The following is a 17,822-nucleotide window of genomic DNA, read 5'->3' as shown; positions in this document are numbered from 1 at the left end:
TGTTACATGAATGAGTTTGGCTAGTGTATGGTGGCACTGGGGATGGTATTCTAGGTGTTATAAAAAGAAAAGCTTAATATTTGAGAAAGGCTTCCCAAGAGGGCGATAATTACATTTTGGAAACATGGAGAAAAACAACTGCACTGAGCTCATGATGTTTCTAAAGTATTTGAACTTGGTTCCAGTTGACCCTGGAGCCCTGCCAGTTTTTCTGGGAGCCTAATACAGTTAAGAATGTTGGAATGTGTAAACTTAATTTCCATAATATACCATTAAGCAAACGTTTTCTCAAGGTTTGGATCTTTGAACAACAAGTTTGAAGAGGAGAGTGTAGAGGTGGAAGTTCATTTAGAGACTGTTTCAGAAACCCACTGTAAACACTTTACTATGTTGGTTCTATCTATTTTTCAGCCTGAGCTTCACAGTACTAGTGAGTTTAAACCTGTGAGTATTCGGAACTACCACACCCAATAAGAAGCCATTGGAGGAGAATGTTGCAGGCTGACCAAAGTTAGCAATTATTTTGTCCAGTTCAGAATAGGACACAATACTCCAAGCTGTGAATTGCCTTTATTTTATTATTGGTTTTTCATACCAATATAAAATACAATAACAATTGGAAATAATACGAAAAATAAATACCTACACATGCTGCGATTGGTGCTGTCATAAATTAAAGTGCAACAAGTAGAGTAACTTTATGGAGATTCTATGTTGTTGTTGTTGTTCTGTTAATTCAATAAAAGGCAACAAAGTTTCAAACTTTGCAGTCTTGTGGTTTTGATATTTTTTTGGTATGCAAGTTTTCCCATCATCATTATTGCCAAGATTTTGTTAAATCCAGATGATACTGTGGAATTAAATATTTTTAATCTTATCAAGAAACTTGTCTCTGCTCAAGGGACTGCTAGGATCTGAGTGAGTTATCACGAGTAACAACGGTGAAGTCAATTGAGTTACACTAGTGTAAAATTCAATGTATTGAGATAGAATCAATCTCACAATGTGAGAAATAAACTGAGGTCAGTCTCTTCTAGTATTCAGGGTACGGAGCAAGGGTTAATCTGAGAAAACATCTCTCCATTACAAAGTAGACGAGCTGGAGAATATGATTAGAGCCTGAAATCTGTTTGGCAGACTTTAGAAAGAAAATAAGATACTTGGGCTCATAGCATTGTCTATTTCAGGACTCTTTAATTGGTAATCTCATAGCAGACGCAGTAACACATAAAGAATGTTTTAGAGAGCTGACAAAAAGATCCAGATGATTAATAGGGGAAAGATGAGCCCTAGCTGCAAATCCAAGTCAGTGGTGACCACAAGTTTTAACTATATGGAAGATATTTGGTGGTCTCCGTTCATTTCTTAATAGACATAGTGTCCATATCACAAAACCCCAGTTGGATCTAGTTTGCATACTAAGCAGGATCAGCAGAGAAATCAAGAACTGAATTGGTTTACAGAATAAATTACTCTCATCTGTTTAGGTTGCCCCTCCAGAACAGGGGTGAAGCACATTACATGTGTTGGGAAGCCTAAATTGATGCCATCTATGCTATAGATGTTCTGTAGATAATGTTAAGAGAGCTATATTCTGGACTAGCAATCTAGTAACACTAGTATCATGGACAAATACATTCACTGAAACAGTTTTTAAAAATGACTAATTACCATCAAACCAGAACTGCCCTGCTTGGTCATTTCTGTTCACAATATACCATCAGAAGAGATGGAACTGTTCTGTTTCTTAAACAGATATATCAATCCAGACCACAGACCTCGTCTCCTCTCCAAGTATTGTAGAGAAGAATATATATTACCATGATGTAACCAGTTGGCTGGAGCAAATAGATATAATGCTTTAGAAGTCCAGATGAAACAAACAGGTTCACAGAGAAGAAGAAATATAAATGCATTTGTCCAAGAACTCTTGATTTGGAACTGGAGAAATCTGGAACTTTTGTTTGCTTCTACTGGAGTGATCCAATCAACCTTAAGTTTTCTGTAGTTTGCATCACTGCTGTTTCTAAGTGTTCTGCTTTAAAAGTAGGTTTTGTCATTTTAATTACTGGAATATTTGATTTATCTTTGCTAGTGTTTAGAGGATTTTTTATATGTGGAGAAGTAGTACAGATAAAAAAGCCTTCAGGCAAACAGCTTTATTTCATTTTTTATTTTATACACTCAGGCTGTTTTATAAACATGCACTTCTAGACACAGATGCCTGAGTCTTGAGATCCTCAAGTGGGCACGGCTTGGTGCATGAAAAACTGAGGCAACCAAAGATGGTTCGGGAGCAGGAATGTTAACATAGTCAAGCCTCTGTCATGTAACTCCTCAGTTTGGCAAAGGGGGAGCATCAAATCAACTCTATTCCGTTCTCAAGTGTGCTGGAATTGGGCTGGAGCTGCCCAGAACGACAGTCCAGGGTATACTCCAAAATCTGACAACATTCTGACTTCTACTCCTGAACTACAGACTAACAGGGTAAAGAGCCAGAATTCTGGGAGCTTAAGTTCAGAGGCTGTCAATGTGAGGGGGCAAGAGATGGGGGAATTAGGGGCTGGGAGGGGGCAAAGTGAAATGGTGTAGAAAGGAAAGAAATACAGTAGAACCTCAGAGAGTTATGAACACCTCGGGAATGGAGGTTGTTCGTAACTCCGAAATGTTTGTAACGCTGAACAAAATGTTATAGTAGTTCTTTCAAAAGTTTACATCAGAACATTGACTTAACACAGCTTTGAAACTTTACTATGCAGAAGAAAAATGCTGCTTTCCGTTTATTTTTGTAGTAGTTTACGTTTAACACAGTACCGTACTGTGTGTGCTTTTTTTTTTTTCGGCCTTTTTTTGTCTCTGCTGCTGCCTGATTGCGTACTTCCACTTTCAAATGAGCTGTGAGGTTGACTGGCCTGTTCCTAACTCTGAGGTTCTAGTGTGTAGGGCAGGGAGCAAGAGGGAGAGAACAAGGACTGGGGGACAACAAAAGGGCCTGGAACATAGAGAAAGGGTCCCCTTTGGAGGGAGCAGCTGCATGAGTAAATCAGTTCCCAAAGATGCTCTGTAGACCTAATAAAGCTCCCTTTTGAATCTGATACTCAGCTGTAAACAGTATTGCGCCAGTGTTACCAAAATAATAATACATGTACGTTTTTTAAAATACTAAAACACAGAAATTTGAGAATGAGGCTGTCCAGAGAATTATCCAAGGTTCTGCTCTTGCAAAATAAGCCCAATAATTAGCTTCAAGTATAAACCCCTGGGTATTTGTAATAAGATTATAGATTGTAACATGGGACTGTGCAAGACTCTGTCTGTGGAAGGCTGAAAGTTCCTTACAGTTCAATTTAAGGAAAAAAGGTTTACATCCTTGCAAAGACACAAGTACAGTAGCTATTACTTCACACAACCCATGTGTTAAACATAGGCCCTAAAATTATGGATTTTCATCACAGCCTTGGATATAAGTTGTTACAGTTCTTTTACATGGAACAAAATACTAAATATTTTTTTGTTCATACCTATTTTAGTTCTTCTGTTGCGGTCTATTGAGTTTCCTGTTCCTACTGTATTTTTGGAAATTCATAGGGTTTGGATTTTTATTAAGTTACTGAGCATTCCTCACTCCTGATTTGTGCGGCCTCTACTCTAGCTTTGTGTCTTTGTACATAGCTGGTTTAGTTAACATAAATGTGTGCATGTTTTTTTGTGGGAGTTTTTACAGCTCACCTCCCTTGTACCTTCTTTACAGAAACACTATGGTTTGAACGGTTTGTTCTGTTTAATAATGCTTTTCGTTGAGTGATTTCCCCAGCACATGGTGCAGGAAAACAGGTTGTGCACTGAAAATGTACAGAGACAGACAGAATTCTCCCAGCTAGGCTGCAGAATAGATATGAAACTGATGTTGCAGGTTACGGCTACATGACTGCTGTGCAGGGCTCAAGTGGGGCCAGAATGCTTTGGAAGGCTGTTCCAGCACTTCTTAATGGCATTGCAATACTTCTGATTGCACTTCCAATACTTCTTCTTTTAGGACTGGAGCACGCTGCTGTGGCCCACCTCAATGGGGAAGTTTAGAAATTGAACCTCTGCGATAGCAGGTACAATAACTAAAGTCATCACCTTAAATAGCAAGTCTGCACTGGAGCCAGGTACCAAGCACAGCTCCATGGGAGGGAGTAAGGACCCCATGCATAGGTTCATTGTATTCCCCCATCTAGCTGAAACACACAAGTTCAATAAGGACAACCGTGGGAGGAAGAAATGGGCAAAAAGAGGGGTCATAAAACATGTGGGCAATGGCAAGGTTCTGGGGAGCCAGAACTAGTAGTCAGAGCCAGAGCCCACAGTCATGAGACAGGAGTAGACAAGGTAAGGATACCTAGAGGTCAGAGGCAGGAGACAAACTGGAGATCAGAACCACAAGTCTGGAATAAAAGTCAGGGTAGGTCGGGATGCCAGACAGTCAGAGGCAGGAGCCACACTGGACACGAGGAACCACAAATCAGATGCCAGGAAATCAAGGCACAGGAGCAGGGTGGAGCCCAATTGTTCAAACAGCTTCCTGCTCCTGCTGCTGGCTTAAGTAGGGCCAGTGGACCAATCAGCCACTCTGGGCCACCACCAATTGGACCTCAGGGGCAGAACCTCACACGGGGGCTAGACTTCATGGGTCCCAGATAAGCTCTTATCAGCAGGCTGCCAGGTGGAGGGTTGGAGTGTAGTTGTTCCTATGAACCCTATAGGCTGGGTTTGAGACCTGTAGGCCATGACAATATGTGTTTTATCCAGCTGTTTTAGCACGTTATTTATGGCAATTTACCATCTTTTGCTGTGTTCACATATATATGCGCTATCGATTCCACATCCATATACTAAACACCTACAAACTTTCTCTTTTCTCTCTTCTGAGTTCTGGTAAGGCCACAAGTATGTCCACTGAGACAATCTTTCCATGTATCCCAAAGATTATCTAGGATATTTAATGCATATGCTTGGAAACTAGTAGATGTTAATTTCAGTTTAACTGATTTTCCACATCAAATATAGCCGTTATTAGGGGGTTGTCATTGCTACCCGTTGTAGCATTACCTATCAAAGGGATAAACTAATTATTAATGATTAAATTATGCAACAGGTGTGAGTTTCTGTATTAGTACATTCATACCTACTGATAACAGGTTATATTGGACATAGACAATCAAGCAAACTAAACTGGATAAGGGACTGGTTCTCCAAACCAGATGAATTACAAGATCTGTAACCTTCTGAAAGGTATAACAGGCAAAAATCATTGTACTGGGAATTTCAGTTCTCATCAATTAACATTTTCAGACACATCCTGTTCAAGTGAAATGATTGGTCAATAGCTTCTCCGGCAATGTGTAGTGGATGGTGTGATTTGCGAGGAGCAAAGAAACATAGCACACATCTATTTATCCTATACTAAGTTTGTGAGAAAAAAGGAAGCGGTCATAAGGCAGCAGAAAGAGATGAGGTGGGGTGGAATATACTTTATATCCTGTTTTTATTCAGGGGCTGATGACACTGGAATTCTTGGAATGAAAAATGAGTATGGGGTGTTCTCCTTTCCTTTCTAGCAATATTGATTTCCTCCCCTTTAACAATCCTGGGGAGAAAACTTGTGCTGGATCCCAATGAAAAGTGACTATTTCTACTTATCCTAGTCACCCAGAAATATGCCTCCACATAAAAACCCCAACAAAATGACAATTAGGTCTGGTCTACACTGGGGGGGGGGGAGGGAATCTAAGTTACACAACTTCAGCTATGTGAATAATGTAGCTGAAGTCGATGTACTGAGATGTACTCACCACGGTGTCTTCACTGCAGTGAGTCGACGGCTGACGCTCCCCCGTCGAGTCCGCCTGTGCCTCTCACTCTGGTGGAGTACCAGAGTTGACAGGAGAGTGCTCGGCGGTCAATTTATCGCATCTAGCCCAGACGTGATAAATTGACACCCCCCACTCCACCTGCTGGATCCATCGCTGCCCATTGATCCAGCGGGTAACGTAGACAAGCCCTTAGATCAACAGTTACCTGCCCTACAGCAGTTTATGCATGGATACAGGTTAGGATTTAGATACACTGGGAGCTATGTGGGAGATGCTTATATAGCACCTACCCAAGCTATGTCCTGTTCTAGTCTAGTCAAAGTTATTGTTAGTTGTGACACATGGCTAGAAAGGGCTAAACATCCTGCAGAATAAATTACTCCAATTCAACCCTTAAAGACATGTGGGGAGATAACGTTTGTGTTTTTGTGTATTTACATATATATGGGCAGTGGTCAACAATGTAATCAACAGTTCCTGTCTATGCTGTATTCTGATCATTCAAAGATCAACAGAACATCCTAGCATTTAAATTAAGTGTAAGCATGGGATATTTCTGTATTCATCTCTCTTTGAAAAGGAAGCAAATCATCAGTGAATGGTGGAGGAACAGGCAATTGTCTTATGTTATTTCGTATAGCTACGTACTGGTGATAGACTGCCTGATGGATAAATTGCCTTATGTTAATCTTTGTGAATAACTAACAACGATGCTTAGGAAATAAGGGCCTATTTTTCCCCAAGGGACTCCAACTTGTCAAAGAAGACCAGAAATTGTATAGAAGATCCTTGGGTCCTGATCCTTTTAATCTCAGATCTGCTTAAGCTTCATCAGGGGAAATTTGAGTCACAAGATGAGATTCCACTTAAGCTGGTACACCCTGGATATCATACTGGACATTGGACTATAACCTATGAACTAAATTCTAAAGGAACTCTTTGCAACTGCAAAGCTCACCATCTCTGCTATGTATCTAAACCTCAAGAATTGAACTCATATCTGTATGTATATTGATCTTTTAACCATATTCTCTCCCTTTTCTTTTTTAATAAATCTTAGTTTAGTTAATAAGAATTGGCTGTAGTCTTTATTTGGGTGAGATCTGGAATATTCATTAACCTGGGAGGTAATGTGTCTGATCCTTTGGGATTGGTAGAACCTTTTCTTTTATATGATGAAATACATTTTTCAGAAATCATCATATTTGACTTGGGTACCTGAATGGAAGCCTGAGACTGGGTTACTTTAAGGGAACTGTGTTGTTGGTTTCTGGACAAACAGTGAGGTAATAAAGAAGCTGTTTTATTCTGTCTTGATAAATTTAAGTATTGAAAATATCCACCATCTTTGGGGATTATCTGTGCCATTCTTTACAGTTCACCCTAACTAAGTGACTTCAGCTGGCCCCCACTGGGACCCCAGTCACATTAGTTCTATATTTGCATAAGCAGTGGACACACTACTGCCTCAGGTGTTTTCCTCTTCATGGAGAAAGACATTTTTGCATGAATATATGGACGATCATTTTCAAAAGGACTCCAAACAACATCAACAAGAAACTTGTAAATGTACTTACTGATGCCTTGAAAGAGTTCCTCAATGTTAATAGCATTCTTTGCACTGGTTTCAACAACAATTGCACCTATAGATTCTGCATATTCTTTGGCATCCTTCATAGGTACCTCCCTAAAAAAAGTTTTTGAAAGCAAACAAATTAGTGTCTATTTATTAAAAAAACAAACATCATTCTGAAAGACATCTCAATTCACATTGTTCCTAGTTTCAACTGCACAAGTTTGGATCTTCTCCTGGTGCTGACATTCCTTGCTTCTCAAATGATAAATATTTAAGAGTCTCAGTCCTGCTTCCACTGAAGTCCATGTGAATTTTGCCATGTAATTTAGTATAAGCAGACCCAAGATGTAAAAGCACATTAAATCTTTTGCAAAATATTTCACAACATAGGGCTTGATTCCCTGAGATGTGGTGATTTAGTCTCAAAATCGTAATCCTTTGTTTCCTTCCACATTTTTGTATGAATTTTTGAATGCGACAGCATAACATTATTGATAGTCGTAACATTTATCACCTCCCTAGGCATGGCTACTGTCGGGGTTCCTCCCTCAGGACTGCGCAGCCCACACCCTAATTCTTCTGTCTCTCAAAAAGCTACTTTTCTTATATTCAGGTGGGATTATGAGCCAGCTGCCTATGTCACAGAATAATCAATTTAACCTTTCCTCACCAAAACACTGCTAACAGGATGGGGTGTTTCAGGCAAATAGTGCGAGCCTATTACAATAATATATATTGCAGAAATTTAAAACTTCTTTTCTCACAAAGCATAAAAAAATCACAAACACAGCCTAGATAGAAATGATTTAACATGTTTTGATTCTATAAAATACATACTTTTGGTGGTGGTGGTGGTTTCTATCTAGTTGTTCACATTCAAATATCAAGATATCAATCTAAATCATTGATAAGGATTTTGAGGCCTGGTGCCAAGACCAAGTTTTGAAGACTGATAGACTTTAAGGTCAGAAGGGACCATCATGATCATCTAGTCTGACCTCCTGCACATGACACGCCACCGAACCTCACCCACCCACAGAAAAGAAATGATCTTTAAAGGCTATCCATCTTTTTTTCCCTCCCAATTGACAAAAATGCATGAGAAGAGTTGCATAAAACATTAGAGAAAGCGCATCCAGCTCTGAAGATTCAGCCCACAAACAGGACTGTCCAAAGTGAACACACAAACAGAATGGTTTTCGGCTATTGTAAATGAAGTTGGATTGAAAGGATCACATGTTTAGCTGTTTATAAGTGGCAGCAGATTGTGGTTGATTTTAACAGAAACATGCATACTGGAAACAAGAATCTTAGGGCCAGATTCTCCAGTCCACAAAGGTTAGTTTGTGCCACATAAATGGTGCAAAGAGGCTTTAAAATAGCTGGTGACAGCCAGTAGAGAATTCCCCTTGTGGAAGGAACTCTCCACTTGTGGAAAGCAGGTGGATACAGCTCTGTCTTCTCCTATGCCAGCTCCCCCAGCCATGGTGGAAGGGGAGAGGGCATGGAGGTGAGGATGCTCCACTATGGTTGATCCTACACTGACATAAGGTCTGTCAGTTGCTTCTTTCTACAATGATAATCTGAGTGTCAGTATTGCAATGACTTTACTTTGTCCAAAATATGAGAGTTTGTTCCTCAAGCAATTTATTCTAAGCGAAGAGGTGAGTAAACATAAACTAAGTGGGAGCAAGAGCCAAGAGATGAGCAGAGACTTAGAAGGGAGTTGAGAAGGTTTGGACTTAGGAGCCCTGGAGAGAGAATACCTGTTTTGAAAGATGTTGACTAAACTGTTTGCAGTTAAAAAAAACCTCAGCATATACAGTTTAAAGCTTCTAAAAATATTTATTTAAATAGAAAATGTTTTGTATAGACAGTGTAAAGGGCCTGAATGTAAAGCTTGGGATTTCCTGACCTGGCATTTGGAGTACTCCAGAGAACCAAAATTTCAGAAGGTATCTCAATTTTTAGAGAGGAAAACCCAGTATCAGTGGAAGGTTATGGCCTTTGGTATCTATATTACCCCAAAAATTTAACAGTGGTTTTGTCACTGGTGGGCAAAGTAGCTCATTTATTTAAATAACATTCTGATCTGAGCTCTTTCAACAGAGATTCTGTGATTGTATCCAGGTTATTATCCATCAATCAGAGGGCAGAAATTCCAATATAAAATATTTTTAAAAAACAAATCCACTCTAAATTCTAAAGCCAATAACAAAATTGTAAAGATTTTAATAAAAATCTCCATTCTCAAAGACAATATTCCCTGGAAGCCAGAGGGAGGGAATTTATTTCAGCGAAGTGCCAAGAACTGTTGATGGCCACATAATAATAATACAAAGAATAACCACATGTCTTTTGGATGTCTTGATTCTAGGTTGGCAGCTAGCACCTATATATTAGAGATCTGTAAAAAAGAAATAAAACAAAACAAACCACCACCACAGAAGGGTAACGTGGTCATTGTTAGAAGTACCAGAGGAAACTATATTAGCCCTTTGCTAGTGGAAGTCAAATCTGTTCCTCTATTTTTCCCCAGTCATTTCTTCCCTTATTAGCTCCTGTGGTAATGGAGACAGATGAATCAAGATGAGTGGAACTTTGTTCAGCCTGTCCTCTTTTGCCTCCATTCACATTTGCCATAACAATGGCTGATAGACTCTAGTGTCTGGCAGACCATTTCTGGCAAAGTAACGGGTAAAAATTCCATAAAGATAAATAGAGCTGCCAAAAGTCATGTAGAAATAGCAGGTTGCTCATGTGTGCCCTCATTAGTTACATTATATTTTTTAAATCCCCTTGCACACAAGTATGTGATAGATTGATACATATATTTTGCCTTAAGCCATTTCTAATGAAGTAAACCTTAAGACTAAAACACGAAAGACTAAAACCCCACCCCGCACAGCGTTTACCTAGAGCGGCTCCGGCCCGGCGCGCACCGGGGGCAGGGCAGGCTCCCTTCCTGCCCTGCCCCCACGCTGCACCAGGAAGCAGCCGGGACCTGGGGGATGGGGGGGAAGGCACAGGGATCTGTGTGTTGCCCTGGCTGCTCCTCTAGGTACCTCCCTCGAAGCTCCCATTGGCCGCAGTTCCTCATTCCCGGCCAATGGGAGCTTCGGGGGAGGTACCTGGAGGCGCGGGCAGGGCAACACACAGACCCCCGTGCCACCCCCACACCCCCAGGTCCCAGCTGCTTCCCGGAGCGGCGTGGGGGCAGGGCAGGCCCCCAAACTCCTCCTGCAGCTGAACCCCCTGCCCTGAGCCCCCTGCCGCACCCCACAACCCTCCTGCACCCCGACCCCCTTCCCTGAGCCCCCTGCCGCACCCCACACCCCTCCTGCAGCCTGACCTCTGCCCTGAGCCCCCTGCTGCACCCAGCACCCTGACCCCCTGCCCTGTGCCCCCGGCTACACCCCACACCCCTCCTGCACCCCAACCCTCTGCCCTGAGCCCCCTGATGCACCCTGCACCCCTCCTGCACCCCCTGGGGGAAGGGAGGGGGCGGAGTTGGGGTGGGGATTTCGGGGAAGGGGTTGGAATGGGGGCAGGGAAGGGGTGGGAAGAGGCGGAGCAGGGGCGGGGCCTCATGGAAGGGGTGGAGTGGGGGCGAGGCAGCTGGTGGGGGGGTGGTCAGTGGTGCGGCCCTCGGGCCAATGTACTAGTCCTCACATGGCCCTCGTGGTCATTTGAGTTTGAGACCCCTGCTCTAAGGAGAGTCCTTCTCCTCACACCTAGGACATAAGTCCGATATTTGAGGATAGTAAGAGCCCTTATGTTCTTGCAAATGTATTTTCTGCAATAAGGCTATCATCCTGCATCTGGCATTAACCCTTCATTTGATTAAAACACAGAATTTCCAGCACTCCAGTGTTAATCAAGCACTTTTGAGCTATGCATGCGGTATACATTGGAACTAGTTATAGTACAACAGAATGAAAAGTCCCATATCGTATCCATCAGTGTAATGTGCCAGAGCCTGCAGCAGCATGCACAGAAACAACATCTGACATCCTGCAATTCTGGTCAAAGCAGTGGAAGTGCAGCAAAAAAGGGAGTTCAGAGTAAAATATTGGAGGATGTGATGCTGCTGTTAGTCGGACCTGATCCTGAATAATTGAAATCAAAGATATTGATTTCAATGGGGGCCTCCACCATGAGTAGCAGTAGGGTTTTGGTTGGATGTATTCCTGGAGGTTTCATCACATGACATAATCTTTAATTAAAGATTAATCTCTTAATTCCTGGAGACTCCAGGATAATCCTGGAGGCTTGGCAACCCTAACTACAGATGACGATACAAACATGGTTGTATGAGGGAGGAAAGCAGTGCATACCAAACAGCATTCTAATACCAAATAGATACATTACCTGAGATCAGAAAGATCACATTTGTTTCCAGCGATGGCCATGACAATATTTTCAGGACCATGTTCTTTTAATTCTTTTACCCATTTCTTCAAAGTATGAAATGAATCCTAAACCGAATACATAAAGAAACGTCTAGCAGGATTTCTTTGACAGACACAGTCATTTTTTTGAAGTTACAGGAAGGGCACACAGAAAGCCGTCATGTGACAATGATTTCCAGGGCTCTCATTAAAAGGCATGATTGATGTTACTGAACCTCAGACTTAGTTCTCAACTGCATTAATCCATCAAGCCAAATTTTCTCCTCAGAAATGCATGTGTAGCTTCTGCTGAGATCAATGGGAGTCGTGCATGAACCTCTGAGGGAAGAGTATGGCCTAGCATTTGGGATATAAGGTACATCCCACAATACTATGCAATACTTGAATATTAACCTTACAGAGAATGAAAGTTGCTGCACAGACATTCTGAATAAGGATGACTCAGGACTAAGTTCCACCTTCACAAGGTCTACAGACTTTCTGACCAACTATGAGTCATTTCAGTTAAAAATTACAACCTATGGTACTGCTATGCAGCCATGACCAGTGTCAGCTAGGGTTGCCAAATTTGGTTGGACATATTCCTGGAGGTCTTATCATATGACATAATCATTAATTAAAGATTAATCTTTAATTCCTGGAGACTCAAGGACAATCTTGGAGGGTTGGCAACCCTAATGCAGCAACACTAATGCACTGGTGAACAGAGCCAGGCCTTCAGTGCTAAAAGTAAATCATTCAATAGGCAGGAGAGAAGAAAGAGATAAGTAAAATATTGCAACCATTCATCCACTAATGCTTATTCTATAACTCAGCTTCCATCATCTGGGATTTCTTTTAAAATCAAAATTTTATTCTTTGAATTTTAAGAGTAGCAATTTCTTATTAGGGCAGGGCAAGGATCTGCAGCTGGATGACATGTGAACAGGGCTACTTTATCAGCTGAAAATAGACTTCCATTTCAATTAATAATGTTGAGCCAAAGATTATTTCATTGCTTTGTTTCAAAGTAAAGCAACCCTAGAAGAATTCAGCTCTCAGACTGCAAATGCAAGCTTGTAGCCACATTTTTAAAAGATTAATTTTCAGTTTATAAAATAGTTGATGTTTTTTAGTAGTAGAAATTAGATATGGGAAAAATCCAGTAGGTCATCTTGTCCATCTCAAAGAGGCAAATTCAGAATTTTCCTCTGCAGTATAATTTCCGGAGTTTTGTTTAGTCCATTTTTAAATGACTCAGGGAATGGCGCTTCCACCACAGCTTTGCCAATACATTAAGTCATTAACCAAACTATATATTATATAGGAATTGCAAACAGAAAGCTTTACCTGTTTTGTGATATCATATACTATAACAGCTGCTGCTGATCCTCGGTAGTACATTGGTGCCAAGGAATGAAACTGTTAAAAGACCAACAAAACATCATAAATCAATTAAAGTTTTGCACGGTGCCAGGTCACAAAGACATGCCATGATTGCATCATATTCTTTCATCAGAGAGAGAGAGTGAGCTTCTTGAACGTTTGCCCAGTTTTAGTTTCAATCAGACCTCTAAAAAAGGCTGTTCTTTATTCTGTTGGACTCATACAATTAGCACATTGAGTTCTACATATTTTTCTTGCCGTGTTTTGGGTTCTTTTGGTTTTTTTGTTTTTTGAAGCATAGTACATGATTGGTGTGAAAAAGGCTTTGGGGAGAAATTCAAGAACATAAGAACAGCCATACTGGGTCAGACCAATGGCCTGTCTAGTCCAGTATTCTCTCGTCCAACAGTGGCCAATGCCAGGTGCTCCAGAGAAAATGAACAGAACAGGCAATCATTGAGTGATCCATCCCTGTTGTCCACTTCCAGCCTCTGGCAATCAGAAGCTAGGGACACACAGAGCATGGGGTTGCATCCCTGACCATCTTCGCTAACAGCCACTGATGGACCTATTCTCCAAGAACTTATCTAGTCCTTTTTTAGACCCAGTTATACTTTTGGCCTTCGCAACATCCTCAGTAATGAGTTCTACAAGTTAATTGTTCATTGTGTGAAGTACTTCTTTTTGTTTGTTTTAAACCTGCTGCCTATTAATTTTATTTGGTGACCCTGGTTCTTGTGTTATGAGAAAGAGTAAACAACACTCCCTTATTCACTTTCTCCACCCCATTCACAATTTTATAGACCTCTATCATATTACCTCGTAGTCATCTCTTTTCTAAAATGACAAATCCCAGTCTTTTTAATCTCTCCTCATATGGAAGCTATTCCATACCCCTAATCATTTTTGATGTCCTTCTCTGTACCTTTTCCAATTCTAATATATCTTTTTTGAGATGAGGTGACCAGAACTGCAAGCAGTATTCCAGGTGTGAGTGTACCATGGTATTATGATATTTTCTGTCTTATTATCTATCCCTTTCCTAATGGTTCCTAACATTCTGTTAGATTTTTTGACTCTTGCTACACATACAGCAGATGTTTTCAGAGAACTATTCACGACGACTCCAAGATCTTTCTTGTGTGGTGACTGCTAATTTAGATCCCATTATTTGGTATGTACAGTTGGGATTATGTTTTCCACTGTGCATTACTTTGCATTTATCAACATTTAATTTCATCTGCCATTTTGTTGGCCACTTACCCAGTTTTGGGAGACCCCTTTGTAACTCTTCGCAGTCTGCTTTGGACTTAACTATCTTGAGTAATTTTGTATTGTCTGCAAACTTTGCCACCTCACTCTTTACCCCCTTTTCCAAATCATTTATGAGTATGTTGAACAGCACTGGTCCCAGTACAGATATTGGAGGGACACCACTATTTGCCTCTCTCCATTGTGAAAACTGACCATTTCTTCCTACCCTTTGTTTTCTTTCTTTTAACCAGTTACTGATCCATGAGCGGATCTTCTCTCTTATCCCATGACTGTTTACTTTGTTTAAGAGCCTTTGGTGAGGGACTTTGTCAAAGACTTTCTGAAAGTCCAAGTATTCTATATCCACTGGATCACCCTTTTCCACAAGTTTGTTGACCACCTCAAAGGGATGATTTCCCTTTACAAAAGCCATATTGACTCTTCCCCCAACAAATTGTGTTAATTTATGTGTCATGATTACTCTGTTCTTTACCAAATTCAACCAATTTGCCTGGTGTTGAAGTTAGGCTTACAAGCCTGTAATTGCCAGGATCACCTTTGGAGCCTTTTTTTTTTTTAAAGGGTGTCACATTAGCTATTATTCTCTAGTCATCTGGTACAAAAGCTGATTTAAATGATTGGTTACATACCACACTTAGTAGTTCTGCAAATTCATATTTGAGTTCCTTCAGAACTCTTGGGTGAATACCATCTGGTCTTGATGACTTATTACTGTTTAATTTACCAATTTATTCCAAAACTTCCTCTTGATACCTTAATCTGGGAAAGTTCCTGAGATTTGTCACCTAAAAAGAATGGTGCAGGTGTGGAAATCTCCCTCAATCCTCTATAGCGAAGACTGAGGCAAATAATTCATTTAGCTTCTCTGCAATGGCCTTATCTTCGAGTGCTCCATTAGCACCTCGATCAACCAGTGGACCCACTGATTGTTTGGCAGGCTTCCTGCTTCTGATGTACTTAAAACATTTGTGGCTTTGAACCTTTGTCTAATTACTTTTCAAATTCTTTTTTGGACTTCCTAATTATACTTTTACACTTGACTAGTTTATGCTCCTTTCTATTTTCCTCAGTAGGATTTAACTTCCAATTTGTAAAGGACCTTTTTGCCTCTAACCCATCTTTTTTTGGTCCTCTTACTCTGTTTGTTAATTTGGGGTATACATTTAATTTGAGCCTCTATTATGCTGTTTTTTAAAAGTTTCCATGCAGACTTTAGTGACTATACCTTTTAATTTCCATTTATCTAGCTTCCTCATTTTTGTGTAGATCCCCTCCCTAAAGTTCAGTGCTATTGTGGTGGGCTTCTTTGGTGTCTCTTCCCCCCACCCCCCAAGAATGTTAAATTTAATTAAATTACGGTTTAATTTAGACTTAAATGGAGTATAGGATTTATACTGGCAGTTCACAAACGTGTGAATTCAAGTTATGGCCAACAGCATTCAACCCTGGAACTAAGCATGAATAAAAAACATTTACAAGTCATTCCTATACAAATAATAAATCAAAATGTATAGTTTATCATCAAATTGTAAATAGCTGACATAGTCATCTTGCACTGCATCTATATTTAGAAGATACAAGTTCTTTTAAATTTAATTTCTTTTCACTACAGCTTTAATTTCAAGGAACAGCTTTTTTAAAAGAAAGGATAAAAATGATTACTATAAAATGGCTGTACAAAAACAGCTACACTTTTATTTGTTTACAAGAGTAAACACAACATAGCGGGTTTAGAATTTAAACTTATGCTACTACAGAGAAAGGAAGCCTTTTTGCTTATTCACCTAAGACTGATTCTTATATATAACTAAAATAATCTTCCTTGAAAAATTTGTTCACTCTTTTTAATCTCATTGTAGCCACAAAATAATGTATTATTTATTTATCCAGCATCATCTTGCAAATTACTGCTTGTTCACTCTCCCAGGTGAGTAATTTTTTTGACATACAAGTAAGACACATCTTTATGATCAACATGCATCATGGTCAAGGGCAGACAAGCCAATTTTGTGCCTTGACTGGAAAATTTGCAAGGTTAATATAATACAAAGGTTTTGTTACGGGGCAAGGCCAGATGGCTATAGAAAAGTAGTGGGAGATTGATATATTAGCTCCAACCTAAACAAATCCCTGGTACCAGGATAAGTGAAATGGAAGCTGCTCCAGGTCAATTAAGACACCTGGGGCCAATTAAGCACTTTCCAGAAGGCAGGGAGAATGCTAGGGGACACCTGAAGCCAATCAGGTACTGTCTGAAACTAGTTAAAAGCCTCCCAGTCAGTCAGGTGGGGGTGGATGTTAGGAGCTGTGGGAGGAAGCTGTGCTGTTGGAGAGACTGAGCAGTACACACCATATCAGGCACAAGGAATGAGGCCCTGAGGTAAGGGTGAAGTGGAGCTTGAGGAAGTAGGGGCTGCTGTGGGGAAGTAGCCCAGGGAATAGTACGTGTCATATTTCTAAAAGGTCAGCTACCATAGCTGATACTATTAGGGTCCCTGGGCTGGAGCCTGGAGTAGAGGGTGGGCCCAAGCTTCCCCTTTTGCCCCCCAACCCAATTAATCACTGAGACTGGGAGACAACAGAGACTGTGCAAGGGAGGATAGCTTCTCCTCCACCTCCCTTGTGGGCTTATGATGAAAATGGCTCAGTAGACTGTGACCCTTGTCTCTAGAGAGAGAAGGGTTATGTGGAGGGTCACAGTGAGCCTCTGAGGCTAGCAGAATCTGCCAGGAAATGTGGGACCCACGGAGACAAGGACAGAGTTTTGTTGCAGTGTATATAACACTTTAAAAACACATGAGAGGACAAGAAGGTCTAATCTTTCCAGTTTCCTGTGTCTTGTATCATTTACACTTCTAAAAAACTGAGTAGAGAGGAAGTATTGTCCAATGGTTCGGGCACAGGCCCAGACTGTGAAAGAGCTAGGTTCAATTCCCATGACTTCCAGTGTGGCTTTGGGTAAGTCACTTTGTCTGTGCCTCAGCTTCCCATCTGTAAAATGGGGATAAGAACAGGGATAAGAGCACTTTCCTACCTCACAGGGGTGTTGTGAGGATAAATAAGTTAAAGATTGCAAAGCGCTTTGAGATCTATTGATGAAAAGCACTATATAAGAAAAAGGTGCTATTAGTAGGATAGATCTGGTTGGGAATTTTTTGATGAAATGTTTTTTTCAAACACCAATTTGTCAAAACCAAAACTTTTTGCAGGAACATATTGGTTTTCGTACAAAGGTTTCTCAGGTTCAGCATAACCTTTCTTGGGGGGTGGAAAGAGAGATGGAGAGAGAAATCCTAAAATAGTCAATAGTCCAGTGGTTAGGCACTCTCCTGGTTC

The 17,822-nt window shown here is 40.7% G+C and overlaps 1 protein-coding gene across 3 annotated transcripts in view; it reads right to left on the bottom strand.

Moving 5' to 3' along the window:
- Positions 1-17,822, bottom strand: part of RAB31 (RAB31, member RAS oncogene family) — a 106,671-nt gene that overhangs the window by 5,716 nt on the left and 83,133 nt on the right. For all 3 annotated transcript variants that reach the window (XM_037892872.2, XM_043539885.1, XM_027824771.3), the window contains 3 exons: positions 13,176-13,247; positions 11,806-11,912; positions 7,436-7,545 (listed from right to left, as the gene is read on the bottom strand). In XM_037892872.2, coding sequence (XP_037748800.1) covers positions 7,436-7,545; positions 11,806-11,912; positions 13,176-13,247 — 289 coding nt within the window. The remainder of the gene's footprint in view (positions 1-7,435; positions 7,546-11,805; positions 11,913-13,175; positions 13,248-17,822) is intronic.

Source organism: Chelonia mydas, chromosome 2 (genome assembly GCF_015237465.2).
Source record: "Chelonia mydas isolate rCheMyd1 chromosome 2, rCheMyd1.pri.v2, whole genome shotgun sequence".
Classification (NCBI taxonomy): Eukaryota; Metazoa; Chordata; order Testudines; family Cheloniidae; genus Chelonia; species Chelonia mydas.
Note: the sequence above shows the minus strand (reverse complement) of the source record. Positions and strands in the feature narration are given on the sequence as shown.